General features: G+C 44.0%; 1 protein-coding gene across 1 annotated transcript in view; it reads left to right on the top strand.

The window, feature by feature from the left end:
- Window positions 1–17,514, top strand: part of LOC110498363 (ryanodine receptor 3) — a 167,195-nt gene that overhangs the window by 64,221 nt on the left and 85,460 nt on the right. Inside the window, exons 4-12 of the mRNA XM_036954899.1 lie at window positions 9,066–9,140; window positions 9,385–9,463; window positions 10,077–10,189; window positions 11,237–11,336; window positions 11,440–11,533; window positions 13,023–13,097; window positions 13,526–13,682; window positions 14,525–14,689; window positions 15,475–15,596. Of these exons, the coding sequence (XP_036810794.1) occupies window positions 9,066–9,140; window positions 9,385–9,463; window positions 10,077–10,189; window positions 11,237–11,336; window positions 11,440–11,533; window positions 13,023–13,097; window positions 13,526–13,682; window positions 14,525–14,689; window positions 15,475–15,596 (980 nt within the window). The remainder of the gene's footprint in view (window positions 1–9,065; window positions 9,141–9,384; window positions 9,464–10,076; window positions 10,190–11,236; window positions 11,337–11,439; window positions 11,534–13,022; window positions 13,098–13,525; window positions 13,683–14,524; window positions 14,690–15,474; window positions 15,597–17,514) is intronic.

Raw genomic sequence — 17,514 nt, 5'->3', positions numbered from 1 at the left:
CTTGTGGAGTACTGCATTTCAAGCACAGATTTTTTATTTAACTTTTATTTTGACAAAGAAGACATATTGAGACCTAGGTCTCTTTTCCAAATGTGCCTGTGATCTATGGCAAGATTCAACTACAAAGACCAGGGAGCTTTCAGAAAGTCTCAAAGAAGGGCAGTGATTGGTAGATGGGTGACAATAACAAATCAGACATTGAATCTCTTTAAGCATGGTCAAGTTAATAATCATGCTGTGGATGATGTATTAAACCACCCAGATACATCAAAAGTGGTCCTTCTGAACTGAGCTGCAGAACAGGAAGGAAACTGCTCAGAGATATCACCATGGAGACAATGGTGATTTTAAAACAGCTATGGAGTTCAATGGCTGTGATGGGAGAAAACTGAGGATGGAGCAATAGTAACCTAAATGACAGAGTGAAAGGAAGAACACAAATATAGAGAATTCAAATGTTCCAAAACATGCATCCTGAATGCAAATCAAAATCAAATCAAATGTTATTTGTCACATACACATGTTTAGTAGACGTTACTGCAGGTGTAGCGAAATGCTTGTGTTTCTAGCTCCAACAGTGCAGTAATATCTAACAAGTAATATCTAACAATACACACAATCTAAAGTAAAGGAATGGATTTAAGAATACATAAATGTTTGGACGAGCAATGTCAGAGCAGCATAGACTAATATACAGTAGAATGTGACAGAATACACTATATCACTATATACACATGAGATGAGTAATGCAAAATATGTAAAAAATTATTAAATGGACTAGTGTTTCAATTATTAAAGTGGCCAGTGGTTTCAAGTCTATGTATATAGGGCAGCAGCCTCTAATGTGCTAGTGATGGCTATTTAACAGTCTGATGGACTTGAGTTAGAAGCTGTTTTTCAGTCTCTCAGTCCCAACTTTGATGCACCTGTACTGACCTCGCCTTCTGGATGATAGCGGGGTGAACAGGCAGTGGCTCGGGTGGCTGTGGTCCTTGATGATCTTTTTGGCCTTCCTGTGACATCGGGTGCTGAAGGTGTCTTGGAGAGCAGGTAGTTTGCCCCTGATGATACGTTGGGCAGACTGTACCACCCTCTGGAAAGCCCTGCCGTTGCGGGCGGTGCAGTTGCCATACCAGGCAGTGATACATCCTGACAAGATGCTCTCAATTGTGCATCTGTAAAAGTTTGTGAGGGTTTTAGGTGCCAAGCCAAACTTCTTCAGCCTTCTGAGGTTGAAGAGGCGCTGTTGCGCCTTCTTCACCACACTGTCTGTGTGGGGGGACCATTTCAGTTTGTCAGTGATGTGTACGCCAAGGAACTTGAAGCCTTCCACCTTCTCCACTGCGGTCCTGTCGATGTGGATCGGGGGGGTGCTCCCTCTGCTGTTTCCTGAAGTCCACTATCAGCTCCTTTTTTTGTTGACGTTGAGTGAGAGGTTCTTTTCCTGGCACCACACTCCGAGGAACCTCACCTCCTCCCTGTAGGCTGTCTCGTCATTGTTGGTAATCAGGCCTACCACTTTGGTGTCGTCTGCAAACTTGATGATTGAGTTGGAGGCATACGTGGCCACGCAGTCATGAATGAACAGGGAGTTTATTTGGTAAATAATTTATTCACTCTATTTCTTGAACTGCATTGTTGGTTAAGGGCTTGTAAGTAAGCATTTTACGGTAAGGTCTACAGCTGTTGTATTCGGCGCATGTGACAAATACGATTTTATTTGATTTGAAACACAGCTCTACCAAGTTGCTCTCTCTATGCTCCTCTTGCAGGGAACATCCTAAACAGTGCCTGTCCTAAAATGTCATGTTTCATGTTTCAGAGGAAGGAGGGGGGCAGATATGAACATTTCTCATCCATTGTACTGTAGTATGACATTGCACTTTTTCCAGGTTGCAGTGGTTTACTGATCTCATTTATGCACTTTCCTGAAATTAATATGTGGGATTGTTGTAGTTCATTACCAGATGCAGCATGTTGTAATTTAGTACATTATTAATCCAATAGATAAAAGTATATTGTAAGTGTAGAGAGAGCGAGGAAGTGTAATTACTAGATCATTTATCATCTTATTGTTCTGTTGTCAGTCATTCTCTAATGTATTCTAATAGACAGATAATGCATTTCTGATACTGATAATGATCTTATTCGATGCAATCTTCTTTGTTAAAAGTAACATTCCAAACATTGTCTTTTGCTTTCATTGATCAGCTGTGAAAGATCTGTACTTTTTGCATTGCTATGTTCATCCATTGTGTTCTGTTAATCTCTCTACCTGTTAGCCTCAAGGCAAGGACCGATGGGTATGTTCACCATTCATCCCATTCTCCTCTCCTCTCACCTCTCTGCATTGCTGTTTAGTCATGCTAGCAGCTTGCTCTCCCAATTTCATATGTCTCCTAGGGATACGATAGTCCCTTCAGTGAAGCAAATAGGTTCCCCACAGAATGCTAGTGTTTTTTATATGAAAACATGAATGCGTATGCTGCTGAAATGACTGCCATTATGGATTTATTTGGTTAAACAAGTGAATCAATTTTGTCACAGCACTTAGCAACATGAAAAAGACAAATAGATCTGAGTATAGACTTTGTTCAATTGTTACTGCTCACATTTCTCCTGGCGAAAGAGAACATTCTACGTCTATCCTGAATTAACATCAGAATTAACATCAGATCAATGTCAGTCTTCATTCATTCCTTAGGGGATTTAGAGTTATGTTTTAATGTTTTAAAGTCCAGAATCATTGAATTTTACCAACAAATTATTACCTGTTCAGACATTCTACACCTCAAATCCAATTCTATTGGCCACATACATGGTTAGCAGGTGTTATTGAGAGTGTAGGGAAATGCTTATGCTTCAAGATCCGACAGTGCAGCAGTATCTAACAGGTAATATCTAACAATTCTGCAACAAAACCTAATACACACAATCTAGTAATATATGGATGAGCAGTGACAGAGCTGCTAAGATGCAATAGATAGTAAAGAATAGATAGTGACGGATACAGTGGCATTATTAAAGTGACAAGTGTTCCATTTATTGAAGTGGCCAATGCTACTTTAATAAAGTCTATAGGTAGGCAGCCGTCTCTCTGTGCTAGTGGTGGCTGTTTAACAATCTGATGGCCTTGAGATAGAAGCTGTTTTTCAATCTCTCCCGGCTTTGATGCACCTGTACTGACCTCGCCTTCTGGATGGAAGCGGGGTGAACAGGTAGTGGCTCGGGTGGTTATTGTCCCTGATGATCTTTTTTGCCTTCCTGTGACATCAGGTGTTGTAGGTGTCCTGGAGGGTGATGCGTTGTGCAGACGCGTTGGTGGCACTGTATTGTCCTCAAAGTACGCAAAGAAGTTGTTTAATTTGTCTGGCGCACAACGTCGATGTCCGCGAAGGGGCTGTTTTTTTTATAATCAGTGTTTGCCTGTAGACCCTGCCACATACGTCTTGTGTTTGAGCCGTTGAATTGCGACTCCACTTTGTCTCTATACTGACGTTCTGCCTGTTTGATTGCCTTACGGAGGGAATAACTACACCATTTGTATTCGGCCATGTTTCCAGTTGCCTTGCCATGATTAAATGCGGTGGTTCGTGCTTTCAGTTTTATGCGAATGCTGCCATCAATCCACGGTTTCTGGTTGGGGAAGATTTTAATGGTCACAGTGGGTACTCCTATACACTTCCTTATAAACTTGCTCACCAAGTCAGCGTATACATCAATGTTATTGTCTGAGGCTACCCGGAACATATTCCAGTCCATGTGATCGAAGCAATCTTGAAGCGTGGAATCCGATTGGTCAGACCAGCGTTGGGTAGACCTAAGCACGGGTGCTTCCTGTTTTAGTTTCTGCCAATAGGAAGGGAGGAACAAGATGGAGATTTGCCAAAAGAAGGTAGGGGGAGGGCCTTGTATGCATCGTGGAAGTTAGAGTAGCAATGGTCGAGCGTGTTACTCGCTCGAGTACTGCAATTGATATGCTAATGGAATTTAGGTAGCCTTGTTCTCAAATTAGCTTTGTTGAAATCCCCAGCAACAATACATGCGGCCTCATGATATATGGTTTCCACTTTGCATAAAGCCCAGCGAAGTTCCTTTATGGCCGTCTTGGTATCTGCTTGCAGGGGGATATACACAGCTGTGACGATAACTGAGGAGAGTTCTCCGGAGATAATTAGGTTGGCAATTGATTGTGAGGAATTCTAGGTCAGGTGAACAAAAGGACTTGAGTTCCTGTATGTTGTTACAATTACACCATGAGTCGTTAATCATGAAACATACACCCCGCCCTTCTTACCGGAGAGATGTTTATTCCTGTTGGCGCGATGCACTGAAAATCCCTTTGGAGTATGTTACAATCCCGGATATCTCTTTGGAAAGCAACTCTTGCCCTGATTTCATCGACTTTGTTAACTAGGGACTGGACATTAGTGAGTAATATACTCAGAAGCGGTGGATGGTCCGAAGCCTCACTAGAAGACCGCTCCGACACCCTCTCCTCCGGCGGTTTTGGGTCGGACTCTGGTATCAGTTCAAATGCCCTGGGAGGTGCAGACAAAGGATCCGCTTTGGGAAAGTCGTTTTCCTGGTCGTAGTGCTGGTTATGCTGGTAAGTTAACGTCTCTCTGATATCCAATAGTTCTTCCCGGCTGTATGTAATAACACTTAAGGTTTTCTGGGCTAACAATGTAAAAAAAATATATATACTGCACAGTTTTCTAAGGACTAGAAGCGAAGCTGCCATCTCTATCTGCACCAACCAACTTAAGACATACAATAGTGCCCTACATTACATGTATTATAAATCCAGAAGTCAGTGCACTGACATTTAGAAGGATAAAAATAACATTCTTATATTTGTGAAGTGAAGCAACCCCTAGACAGGCTGCCAGTCTGTTTCTGCTTTAGCTAACTCGTTGTTGCCTTGCCAAACTTATAATAATTTATTAAGAATTTCCATAATTTGATAGGTGGAGCTTCATACTAATTGAGTCGAGTTCAAAGATAAATGGACTTTGTCAAAGCTGCAGCCTAGTGACCACACTAGACTCCCAATGTAGGGGAATTAACTAATCAAGCCCCATTGGTTCTGCCACAGCTGTGTGAACTGGAAAAGCTCTTTGGCAAGAGATCATGCAAAGCAAAGGCAGACTGGACCTTCATGAGAGCTTACTGTCCCTTTAAAGCTTAGTGAGACATTTTCAAGTGAAACTGCTGGTTTGCGGTAGCTAAGCTGCTTTCTAGGTGCCACTCTCACCCCTCTTGCATTTACTTGTGTATTAACTTAACATGACTTGCTAGACTAGTTCAACATAACCGAAGGGAAGGCCATGGGTTAACCAGTATTGATGTCCGATTGTAATCATACAGTGTACTCTAATCACAGTTTCTCCTTGATGGACTATCCTCTCTCTGAGGAATGATGTGGAGACTGATTCAGATCTGGTCTGGATAAAACGTTTTAACACTACAGTATGTTACGTCTCTCCTCACATGTATCTTTTTTCAATATTCCTGCTCTGAAATGTCAACGGAGGAAACACTGATGGTAGTTGAATGCTGTATGTCATGTTTCAGGAATCAATAGTCTGTCGTGGAGCTGATGAGCTACAATGAGGGTATCGACTCACAGAGGGAAGAACTTATTAAGTTATTCAGCTGGTCTCAACTTATATACAGGGGTTCCTCAAAGTGGAATACGGTCTTATTAATGGTGTTTTGGACTAATATTGTGTTTGTTTGAGGGTTATCAGTCTCATAGATCTTGTAAACGGTGAAAACACAATGCTCAGAAAACCATTGAGCCAGCTATCAAACATTAATTTATCACCATTTCAGCTAGTGACCCCAAATTGAGTTTGGAGTGAAGCTGTTCTAACTCATCCAAATAGAGTGCTGAACACACTTGTGTTTTCATCACTTTGTTGACAGGGTTTTGGATCAAAGTTCAAACAATCAGTGTCAGTGACTGAAGTGCCCAGGGTAAAGCAGGGTGAGGCTTATACCCTCTGGCAGGGCGACGTGCGCAGTGGTATTTGAGTGCCACCTCTTTGTGTCAGTCTGCCTCTGTCCCCCTGGTGGCTGCTGGGTAAACGCAGTGGGGTGACGTGCTGCTAAAGGTCACACTTCTTCAATTGATGTCAGCATGTCATATCCCGGCTGTGGGGGTGAAATCGGTCCCCCCCATCTTTGATCAGCCTTTCCCCTTCTTGTGTGCCAGGGACACGACAGTAGGGACACGACAGTAGGGACACTATGGACACCAGGGACACTAGGAACACTAGGGACACTAGGGACAGGGAAATCTGAACCTGCCAGAGCTTTGGATGGTGTGAGGTTAGGATAAGAATTGTTAAGAACTGGTGTAGTTTTCTCAGGTTGTGTTGGGGAGAATGCAGCGGGATATGCCTGATGCCTATTAGACTCTCTCCCACAGGAAGTAGAACAGCCTGGCATGGTGCTGGTACTGCTGCAGTCTATATACAGTGCCTTGCGAAAGTATTCGGCCCCCTTGAACTTTGCGACCTTTTGCCACATTTCAGGCTTCAAACATAAAGATATAAAACTGCATTTTTTTTGTGAAGAATCAATAACAAGTGGGACACAATCATGAAGTGGAACGACATTTATTGGATATTTCAAACTTTTTTAACAAATCAAAAACTGAAAAATTGGGCGTGCAAAATTATTCAGCCCCCTTAAGTTAATACTTTGTAGCGCCACCTTTTGCTGCGATTACAGCTGTAAGTCGCTTGGGGTATGTCTCTATCAGTTTTGCACATCGAGAGACTGAAATGTTTTCCCATTCCTCCTTGCAAAACAGCTCGAGCTCAGTGAGGTTGGATGGAGAGCATTTGTGAACAGCAGTTTTCAGTTCTTTCCACAGATTCTCGATTGGATTCAGGTCTGGACTTTGACTTGGCCATTCTAACACCTGGATATGTTTATTTTTGAACCATTCCATTGTAGATTTTGCTTTATGTTTTGGATCATTGTCTTGTTGGAAGACAAATCTCCGTCCCAGTCTCAGGTCTTTTGCAGACTCCATCAGGTTTTCTTCCAGAATGGTCCTGTATTTGGCTCCATCCATCTTCCCATCAATTTTAACCATCTTCCCTGTCCCTGCTGAAGAAAAGCAGGCCCAAACCATGATGCTGCCACCACCATGTTTAACAGTGGGGATGGTGTGTTCAAGGTGATGAGCTGTGTTGCTTTTACGCCAAACATAACGTTTTGCATTGTTGACAAAAAGTTCAATTTTGGTTTCATCTGACCAAAGCACCTTCTTCCACATGTTTGGTGTGTCTCCCAGGTGGCTTGTGGCAAACTTTAAACAACACTTTTTATGGATATCTTTAAGAAATGGCTTTCTTCTTGCCACTCTTCCATAAAGGCCAGATTTGTGCAATATACGACTGATTGTTGTCCCATGGACAGAGTCGCCCACCTCAGCTGTAGATCTCTGCAGTTCATCCAGAGTGATCATGGGCCTCTTGGCTGCATCTCTGATCAGTCTTCTCCTTGTATGAGCTGAAAGTTTAGAGGGACGGCCAGGTCTTGGTAGATTTGCAGTGGTCTGATACTCCTTCCATTTCAATATTATCGCTTGCACAGTGCTCCTTGGGATGTTTAAAGCTTGGGAAATCTTTTTGTATCCAAATCCGTCTTTAAACTTCTTCACAACAGTATCTCGGACCTGCCTGGTGTGTTCCTTGTTCTTCATGATGCTCTCAGCACTTTTAACGGATCTCTGAGACTATCACAGTGCAGGTGCATTTATACGGAGACTTGATTACACACAGGTGGATTGTATTTATCATCATTAGTCATTTAGGTCCACATTGGATCATTCAGAGATCGAACTGAACTTCTGAAGAGAGTTTGCTGCACTGAAAGTAAAGGGGCTGAATAATTTTGCACGCCCAATTTTTCAGTTTTTGATTTGTTAAAAAAGTTTGAAATATCCAATAAATGTTGTTCCACTTCATGATTGTGCACCACTTGTTGTTGATTCTTCACAAAAAAATACAGTTTTATATCTTTATGTTTGAAGCCTGAAATGTGGCAAAAGATCGCAAAGTTCAAGGGGGCCGAATACTTTCGCAAGGCACTGTAACCCATGGCAACTGTATTGAACTGGAGACTATTGTCTTAGCAAATAGTAGCGTAGATAGATGTTGCACGGTTTGTTTGGACTAAGAGACACTGGCATGCAAGATCAAGTACGTTACAAATAAGATCTTACACAGCACGTCACCATCTGTGAATGACCGACAAGGACTATACACAGTTTACTGTGGATAGGACAGACAGAGACCAACTCAGAATTTTTTTTAACTTACAGCACATTCTCAGTAATGTAACTCTCTCTTATCTTACTGCTCCATAGAGGCTCATAAGAAAGGTGAGTAACACAATGTTGCCTGAAAAAAGTAGGGACAGGTTTGCAAGCAGAGCCCAAGTCCGTGACGTCACATCACTCTAACCCCTATGCATCTCCTCAAACCACTGTGGAACCAGAGTGGAACCAGAGTGGAACCCATTTGTGTCTTTCCTTCCTAGCTCTCTCTAATATCACAAACCAGAGACTTCTTACTGTAACAAAAAGTCTCTGTTACCGACTCATTAGAGGCAGCGAGCTCTCGCGAGCTCTCTCTCACCTCCCATTCCCTTCACCTGTAGTCATGTGATGATGATGATATGTATTCTGCTCCATGAATACAGGAAGCAGTCGTCTCCCCTGAGTGACACATCTGACTGCATGCCTTCAGTATTGTGTTGTGGACAGTAGGACAGTCGTCCAAGAGGAGAGGACAGGCTGACAGGGGCAGGCTGAGTCAGTCTGTGGCCCCTGCCTTGTGTGAGGTCATCATCATGAGCCAGAGTCTTGGTTCTCCCACTATGATGCAGATAGATGCAGATAAAGAGAGAGAAGAGATTGAGAGAGAGAGAAGAGTGAGAGAGAGAGAGAGAGAGAGAGAAAAGGACAGAGAGCGAGTGGCCACAGGGGACATTCTGTCTGACAGTGTGTCTTGTGTGTGATGGGTGTTGTGCTGTCTCCGCAGGCGGCCCAGGGGGGCGGACACAGGACACTTCTGTATGGACACGCTATCCTCCTGAGGCACTCCTTCAGCGCTATGGTGAGAGTACACCACACGCACTCACTCATCCATTACCCAAGGAAAATGTATTGTTGTTTGTTTTCTCATTACTCCATGTGTTACTGTTTCATAGTTACAGTTTATCACAGTTTATCAGTTTATCTGAAGACTTGTTGCAAGTGTCCTTGTGACATTTGTTCCAGTTCTGAATGTGACACCGGAGTTGTGTGCCTCTTTTGATCAGCCCTTTTATGTTGTTTTGATGTCTATCTATCCGCTCCAGTATCTGACCTGTTTAAAGACATCAAGGTCACAGACAGATAAGCTGTCCTTTGATGTGGGGCTGCAGGAGGACTCAACAGGTAAAACCTTCCACTCTATCTGTCTCTACTCTCATTATCACACAGTCACTCTCTTAGCTGGGATTCTGATTGGGACTGACTCGTGGGATTTCACCTGCCCCAGTGTTCATTTCAGAGTTCCTAAGCACTGCACAAAAAGAGGGACTTTCGGTTCGGATACTGTAAAAAATGTACCACCTTTGCAGAGATTTTGTGTCAAGTCATTTATTCCATAGGATATATCTGAAAACATTCCAAGCAGACTGAAATAAATGTCTTAGATGTGCTCTTTGTCACCATGTCGAGGCTCAGCTAATTTGTCTCATAGAGATGTAAAATATGGTTTGGCTGTCCAGGTATTGGAAAGCTGGTTGCTATGGTTCTTGCATGTTGATGAGTGTGAGTGGGCATATATTAGTGCTTGTGTGAATACATTTGTGTGTCAAATCTAAGTTGTGTCTTTGCTGTGCTCCCGCGCGCGGGCATGTGTGTGTGTGTGTGCGCGTGCGCGTGCGTGCGTATTGCTTTCACCATTGTAATCTGAGTTTTAATCACCTGTGTATGTAGATCAAGGAGTTGTAATCACCATTGTGCAGGCATGTGTCCCCACCAGTGTCTCTCTGTGTTCCTGCAGGTGAAGCCTGTTGGTGGACCATCCATCCTGCCTCCAAACAGAGATCAGAGGGCGAGAAAGTGCGCATCGGTGATGACCTCATCCTCGTCAGCGTGTCATCAGAACGATACCTTGTGAGTACTCCCTCAGTCTGTAAACGTCTTATTAAGAATAGTTTATATGATAGGCTATTAAATGTTTCCAGCCCCATTACACAGAACCATTATGCCATTCAATCCAGTAGGATGAGCCATGAATTGTAGATCTCGGACTGAAGGTGTCTCCCTCCCACTCAGCTCCCCCTGTCCAGTAAAGAAGACTAGATATTGGGGACATGAAGCTAAGAAAGAGCAGGAGAAGGCTACGTACGGAGAGCTGGGAGGGAGAGAGCAACGCTGTCAAACTGAATACCCTATCTTACTCTGTCCCCTATCCCACCTTTCCTACACTGTGTGGCCTGGCAAACCCTGCTCCCCTGTTCCTTATCAGGCCCATCTATGACCATCTCCCAGACCCCTCTGTTATTCTACTGTGTGGGCCTCAGGGCCTTGTGGCATGCTGTTCCTGGAAAACATCTCCAGCATGATGCAGGGAGAGTGTAACAACAGCCAGCCCAGCCAAGCCCATGTTTATGGGAATTAAGCAGGGATACGGCAGCTTTCACTGGGCTAGAGGCCCACTTTCATGTGACTGTTACTGCCACAGCTCCTCTCTGTGCTGCTGTCACCAGCGAGACGCTAACCAGGCCTACAGCACCTTCAGGACCAGAGCTGGAGAGTTCCCCTGCGGCACTGCTGCAGAAATGTCCCATGCACGGGCATGCCAACATACACACCTGAACCCACACACACATACACATACACGCACACACACATACAGACACACACACACATACACACACATACAGACACACACACAGCCCACTAGAAACTGGCAGTCCCAAGTTCACAGTGCTGTTGTCTCTCCAGTGCCAGCTTCTCTCCAGGTTTATGAATGACTCTAAATCTACTGCAGCAATAGCTTGCATGCATGGACAAACCTCTGAGTTGTAGCCTGGCTCAATGCCTTGAATCAAACTGTGTATTTGACATGGCTCCTGCAGTATAGGCCAACGGTAGTTTATGTCCCATAATGTAGTTATTGATGGTGTGTGTAACATAATGTTCCTCTGTCTTCACCAGCACCTGTCCATCTCCAATGGCAACATCCAGGTGGACGCGTCCTTCATGCAGACTCTGTGGAACGTCCACCCCACCTGCTCCGGCAGCAACGTGGAGGAGGGTAGGTCCAACTGTTAGTTTAGTTTCACTGATAAACTGGCTTATAATGTTGTTTGAAATGTATGGGTATCAATGAAAGGTGCTGTTAATCCACTCTCCAATAGGTTATCTGCTGGGTGGCCATGTGTTGCGTCTGTTCCACGGTCATGATGAAGTTCTGACCATCCCAGGTTCCGACCAGAGTGATGAGCAACAGCGGTAAGTCACACAACTGGGACGCAATGTGTGTGCAATGAGTCTTCAGGAGTTAAAGAGCGGCTGCCTTTAAAAAGCAGCTAATCCCTTTGAAAAACAGCCTATATGGCATCGATATGAGTCAAACAGTTATTCTGGTGTCAAAATGTACTACAAAGTCTAAATAGGATAATTTTGGTCATAAAGTCAGTCTCGTTTAAAATGGAGTTTGGCACATCCTTGCGTCACAACGGGTAAATGAAGGTTGGGTTTTGATTAGATAATGTCCATTAACATGGGGTGACAAGCTGTGGTGATTGCTCTCTATCCAATAGCATAGACAGTGCGACAGACCTGCTCAAGCAGCTCCGACTGTTTACATAAGACACGTCGCATTTTTTTAAACTTGAGAAATACCCCACTAAACACCTTAGTTTGATGTAAAATTGCCCAACTTAAACATCCTTGGAAAAACGTCAAAATGATCTTAGATTCCTTCTGGGGAGTATGAGGAAGTGAAATAGATATGTGTCCGTGTCTACTGCGTCTGATGGGAAATAAACACCATTAATCAAACGTGGAATCGGTCAGGAAACACACCTCCAAGACTGAGATCAACTTTTTCTAATGAGCAACAGAAAAACACATGTGCCAATTGGCTTGTTAAGTGACTCTTTAAGGAATTTGTTTTTTCCTTAGTCTTTTGTGAAAGGGGCCTAAAATCGAACTTGGTGGACCTGGCTGACTGTTTGTTTTGAATTCCCTGTGGGTCCAACAGGTTGGTGTCACTACTCAGTCTGACACTGGGTCTCAGAAGCAGGAAAAATGACCGCCCTGCTATCTATAGTTGCACAGCGCTAGCGCTGACGGACAGCAAGGTAGCAGAGGGATATGGCACACAAGGCCTGAAGTGGGTCGAGACAACAGTAGCAGAAGCCCCAGCAACGTTAACATAGCCAGTCACCGAAGACGTGTGAGATGACCCTTCATCTTCCTCTCAGTCAAACAGTCTATTTTTAGGACGGTGTGTGTGGGGCAATAATTCGCTGAGGATTATATATCGGTTGTCAGTTTTGGCTTTGCCTTTAGTCATGTCCTTGAAATTGAATAGAGGAAGCATTTTTTTAAAGATGAAACATTTCAGGAGGTCCATCAAACCTAGTCCAAACTGTCACCAAGGGCCATGAAAGATTCCTTTTATCTTTGGAGCCAGTCCCCCATATCAGTGATAGACAGTGTTGCTCTCAGTCTCCGTTGGTTATGTGGGTGGCCTCGATGAAAAATGTGCTGTGTTGCCGGGAGGGTAAATAGTATGGTTCATCTGAGGTCCCAGTCTGAGTATTACCTCCTGTGAGCTGATATCACTATGACTGTAGGGAATAAAGCAGTCAGAGATGGTATCCTGCTAAAGTCATAAAACATGACTTTAGGACCATTATGAGCCTGTGGCAGTTTTAATAAAACATTGCAGAGATCCAGACATGTCAACCTCATGCTCCTCTCGTGTCCCCAGGATAGTGAACTATGAGACGGGGAATGCAGGAGCGAAGGCCAGGTCTCTGTGGAGGCTGGAGCCTCTGAGAATCAGGTGAGTTCAGCTCTTTTTATCCTCTCCGTCTTCTGTCTATATGCGTTCTCTCTCTCCCTCCCTCTGATCTGTCTATCTCTTTCCTTCTCTCTCTTTCTCCCTCCCTCTCTTCCTCCCTCCCTCTCTCTCTTCCTCACTCTCTCTCTTCCTCCCTCCCTCTGCTCGGATTCACCTTGATATTTCAAGATGCTTTGAGTCATTTCGACTTTTTGACCCCAACTATTTGTAGTCTTTCAAAGATTCCTTTCCTCTTCTGCACTTTCAGATCTGGAATGTGTCATCCATGTGTCATCTGCTATTTTGTTTTGATCTGAGAAACTGGTTAATGTCTAGTCATAGGAATAATACTGTAAGTGCCTAATTAGTAGTTTTTGTTGTTGATATAATTCTCTGTGTGTGTGTGTATGTGCTTGTGTGCCCCTGGACAGCTGGAGCGGGAGTCACATTCCCTGGGGCCAGCCCTTCCGTCTCCGCCACCTCACCACGGGGCACTACCTGTCCCTGACGGAGGAGAGGGGAGTGGTGCTGCAGGACCGGGAGAAGTCTGACACATCCTCCACTGCCTTCTGCTTTAGAGCCTCCAAGGTCAGAGTGCAGGACCAACTCTCTATCACACACACACACACACACACACACACACACACACACACTTCTCAAACTTTGCCTTTCCATCACAGTCAAGGACTTAGCCACACACTCACTTACAGAGAGCTACTGAAAGGATATTACAGTCCTAGGAACAATTCTAAAGACTTTCAAATGAATTGCACACACTCTCGTTGAGTTATTAAGCACATTAAAGCCATGCCATAAAGGTTCATTTAGCTGAAGTTTCTCTCTATAAATGAATGGACCTGCGGAACCATACCATTCTGGACTAGGGTATTTAAGTCTATTCAGACGTAGCTAGTGATCGGAAGCTATTAGTGACCTCTTCGCAGTTAGTGACCTCTTCACTATGGATCAATAGCATAGTGTAATCCACCATTTCACTGAGGCAGTTTATCGTAGGTTTAATACACTATACATTATCCATTGTGTCTGTTCTTAATGGGGAAACAAATGCATAGTGATGCATGAGGGCTTGCCTGCGGCCATCCTTTGTTGCTCAGTGATATAGGCTATACACATTGTATGCCCTCTTCCTATCTCTTCCTCCCTCTGTCTCTCTCTATTAGGCTAGCCGTCATAGCGTGTGTAATTAGAAGTTGTATCATGGAAAGCTGTCAGTGCTCCTTCAGTCCTTGACCAGCCTGATCCAGATCTGTCAGCATCTTTAAATGGCTTTTCTTAGATCAAGGTCCCTCAACACCTGCTGCTTAGCATAATAACATGTGATTTGAATAAAACTGTATAACGTTTTGAAGCCTGGCTTGGAGACTTTGTGTGACGCCTTGATCTTGTTTTGGATTCTTCCTTCCCTCTAGGAAAAGCTGGAGTCGAGTCCAAAGCGGGACATCGAGGGCATGGGGATGGCAGAGATTAAGTATGGGGACTCAATCTGCTTCGTCATGCATGTGGCTACAGGACTCTGGCTGTCCTACCAGGCGCCTGATGTAAAATCATCTCGCCTGGGCCCTCTCAAGAGACGGGTGAGACACCAATACACTGCTTTATTTGTCAGCTGTTTATGATACAGCCAGGACTTTTTAAAATCCCTAGTTGGATGAATTAACTGACTTTCAAGTGAGAACTGTTATGGTGTGACTATTCCACTAACAGTGATAAAATGAATCCCATTGAAAAAACAATTGACCAGAAAGTAGCACATGCAATAAACATCATTAGAAAATTCTTAGTGCAGAGGAGAATTCTCTTGCTGATTTTCTAGTTGATAGGTTTGAGATAAGTGTATTACAGTGATAGTGCTTTTCCTGTGACTAAATCAAACCCTGTGGCTGTAATGAATGAGATGTGAGAGGAGTGTATCTGACAGTCCCTGGACTCCACAGATACAGAGCCTAATAGCCTGTAGTGTCAGCAGCACCTGCGTTACAGCCAAGCCATGCTCATCTCTGCTAATGTCTGGAAATTGCTCCCTCCCTCCCTCCCTCCCTCCCTCCCTCCCTCCCTCCCTCCCTCCCTCCCTCCCTCCCTCCCTCTTTCCTTCCTCACTTTCGCTCTCTTTTTTCTTTCTCTTTCTTTGTGACTCTATCCCCAATCTATCTTTCTATCTATCTCTCTCTCTCTCTATCACACTCTATCCCCCTCTCTCTCTCTCCCTCCCTTACCTACCCCCTTTTCTCTCTCTTTCTCTGTCTCTCCCCGCTCTCTATCTCTCCCTCCCCTAACCCCTCCTTCTCTCTCTCTCTCTCTCTCTCTCTCTCTCTCTCTCTCTCTCTCTCTCTCTCTCTCTCTCTCTCTCTCTCTCTTCCAGGCCTTCCTTCACTCTGAGGGTCATATGGATGATGGGCTGACCTTGCAGCGGTGTCAGCACGAAGAGTCCCGTGCTGCTCGCATCATCCGTAACACCACCCGCCTCTTCAGTCACTTCATCAGGTAGCACCACTATCACCGGTACACCTAATATCCCCGCTACACCTAATATCAGCAGAATACCACCCTGCATACCACTGCTGGCTTGCTTCTGAAGCTAAGCAAGGTTGGTCCTGGTCAGTTCCTGGATGGGAGACCAGATGCTGCTGGAAGTGGTGTTGGAGGGCCAGTAGGAGGCATTCTTTCCTCTGGTCTAAAAAAATATCCCAATGCCCTGTGTAGGGTGCCGTCTTTCGGATGGGACATTAAATGGGTGTCCTGACTCTCTGAGGTCATTAAAGATCCCATGGCATTTATCGTAAGAGTAGGGGTGTTAACCCCGGTGTCCTGGCTAAATTCCTAATCTGGCCCTCAAACCATCACGGTCACTTAATAATCCCCAGTTTACAATTGGCTCATTCATCCCCCTGTAACTATTCCCCAGGTCGTTGCTGCAAATGAGAACGTGTTCTCAGTCAACTTACCTGGTAAAATAACGGATAAATAAATAAATATCACCGCTACGCCTAATATCACCACTACACCTAATATCACCGCTACACCTAATATTACCGCTACACCTAATATCACCACTACACCTAATATTACCGCTACACCTAATATCACCACTACACCTAATATCACCGCTACACCTAATATCACCGCTACACCTAATATTACCGCTACACCTAATATCACTGCTACACCTAATATCACCACTACACCTAATATCACCGCTACACCTAATATCACCACTACACCTAATATTACCGCTACACCTAATATCACCACTACACCTAATATTACCGCTACACCTAATATCACCGCTACACCTAATATTACCGCTACACCTAATATTACCGCTACACCTAATATCACCACTACACCTAATATCACCACTACACCTAATATAACCTCTACACCTAATATCACCACTACACCTAATATCACCACTACACCTAATATCACCACTACACCTAATATAACCTCTACACCTAATATCACCACTACACCTAATATCACCACTACACCTAATATCACCACTACACCTAATATTACCGCTACACCTAATATAACCGCTACCCCTAATATAACTGCTACACCTAATATCACCACTACACCTAATATCACCGCTACCTAATGTCACCGCTACACCTAATATCACCGCTACACCTAATATCACCGCTACACCTAATATCACCGCTACACCTAATATCACCGCTACACCTAATATCACCACTACACCTAATATCACCGCTACACCTAATATCACCACTACACCTAATATCACCGCTACACCTAATATCACCGCTACACCTAATATAACCGCTACACCTAATATTACCGCTACACCTAATATCACCGCTACACCTAATATCACCGTTACACCTAATATCACCGCTACACCTAATATCACCGCTACACCTAATATCACCGCTACATCTAATATCACCGCTACATCTAATATCACCGCTACACCTAATATCACCACTACACCTAATATAACTGCTACACCTAATATCACCGCTACATCTAATATCACCGCTACATCTAATATCACCGCTACATCTAATATCACCGCTACACCTAATATCACCGCTACATCTAATATCACCGCTACATCTAATATCACCGCTACATCTAATATCACCGCTACACCTAATACAACTGCTACACCTAATATCACCGCTACACCTAATATCACCACTACACCTAATATCACCGCTACATCTAATATCACCGCTACACCTAATATCACCGCTACATCTAATATCACCGCTACATCTAATATCACCGCTACACCTAATATCACCGCTACACCTAATACAACTGCTACACCTAATATCACCGCTACATCTAATATCACCGCTACATCTAATATCACCGCTACATCTAATATCACCGCTACACCTAATATCACCGCTACATCTAATATCACCGC

Source organism: Oncorhynchus mykiss, chromosome 19, assembly GCF_013265735.2.
Source record: "Oncorhynchus mykiss isolate Arlee chromosome 19, USDA_OmykA_1.1, whole genome shotgun sequence".
NCBI classification, from domain to species: domain Eukaryota; kingdom Metazoa; phylum Chordata; class Actinopteri; order Salmoniformes; family Salmonidae; genus Oncorhynchus; species Oncorhynchus mykiss.
This window is presented reverse-complemented; position numbering and strand designations above follow the sequence as displayed.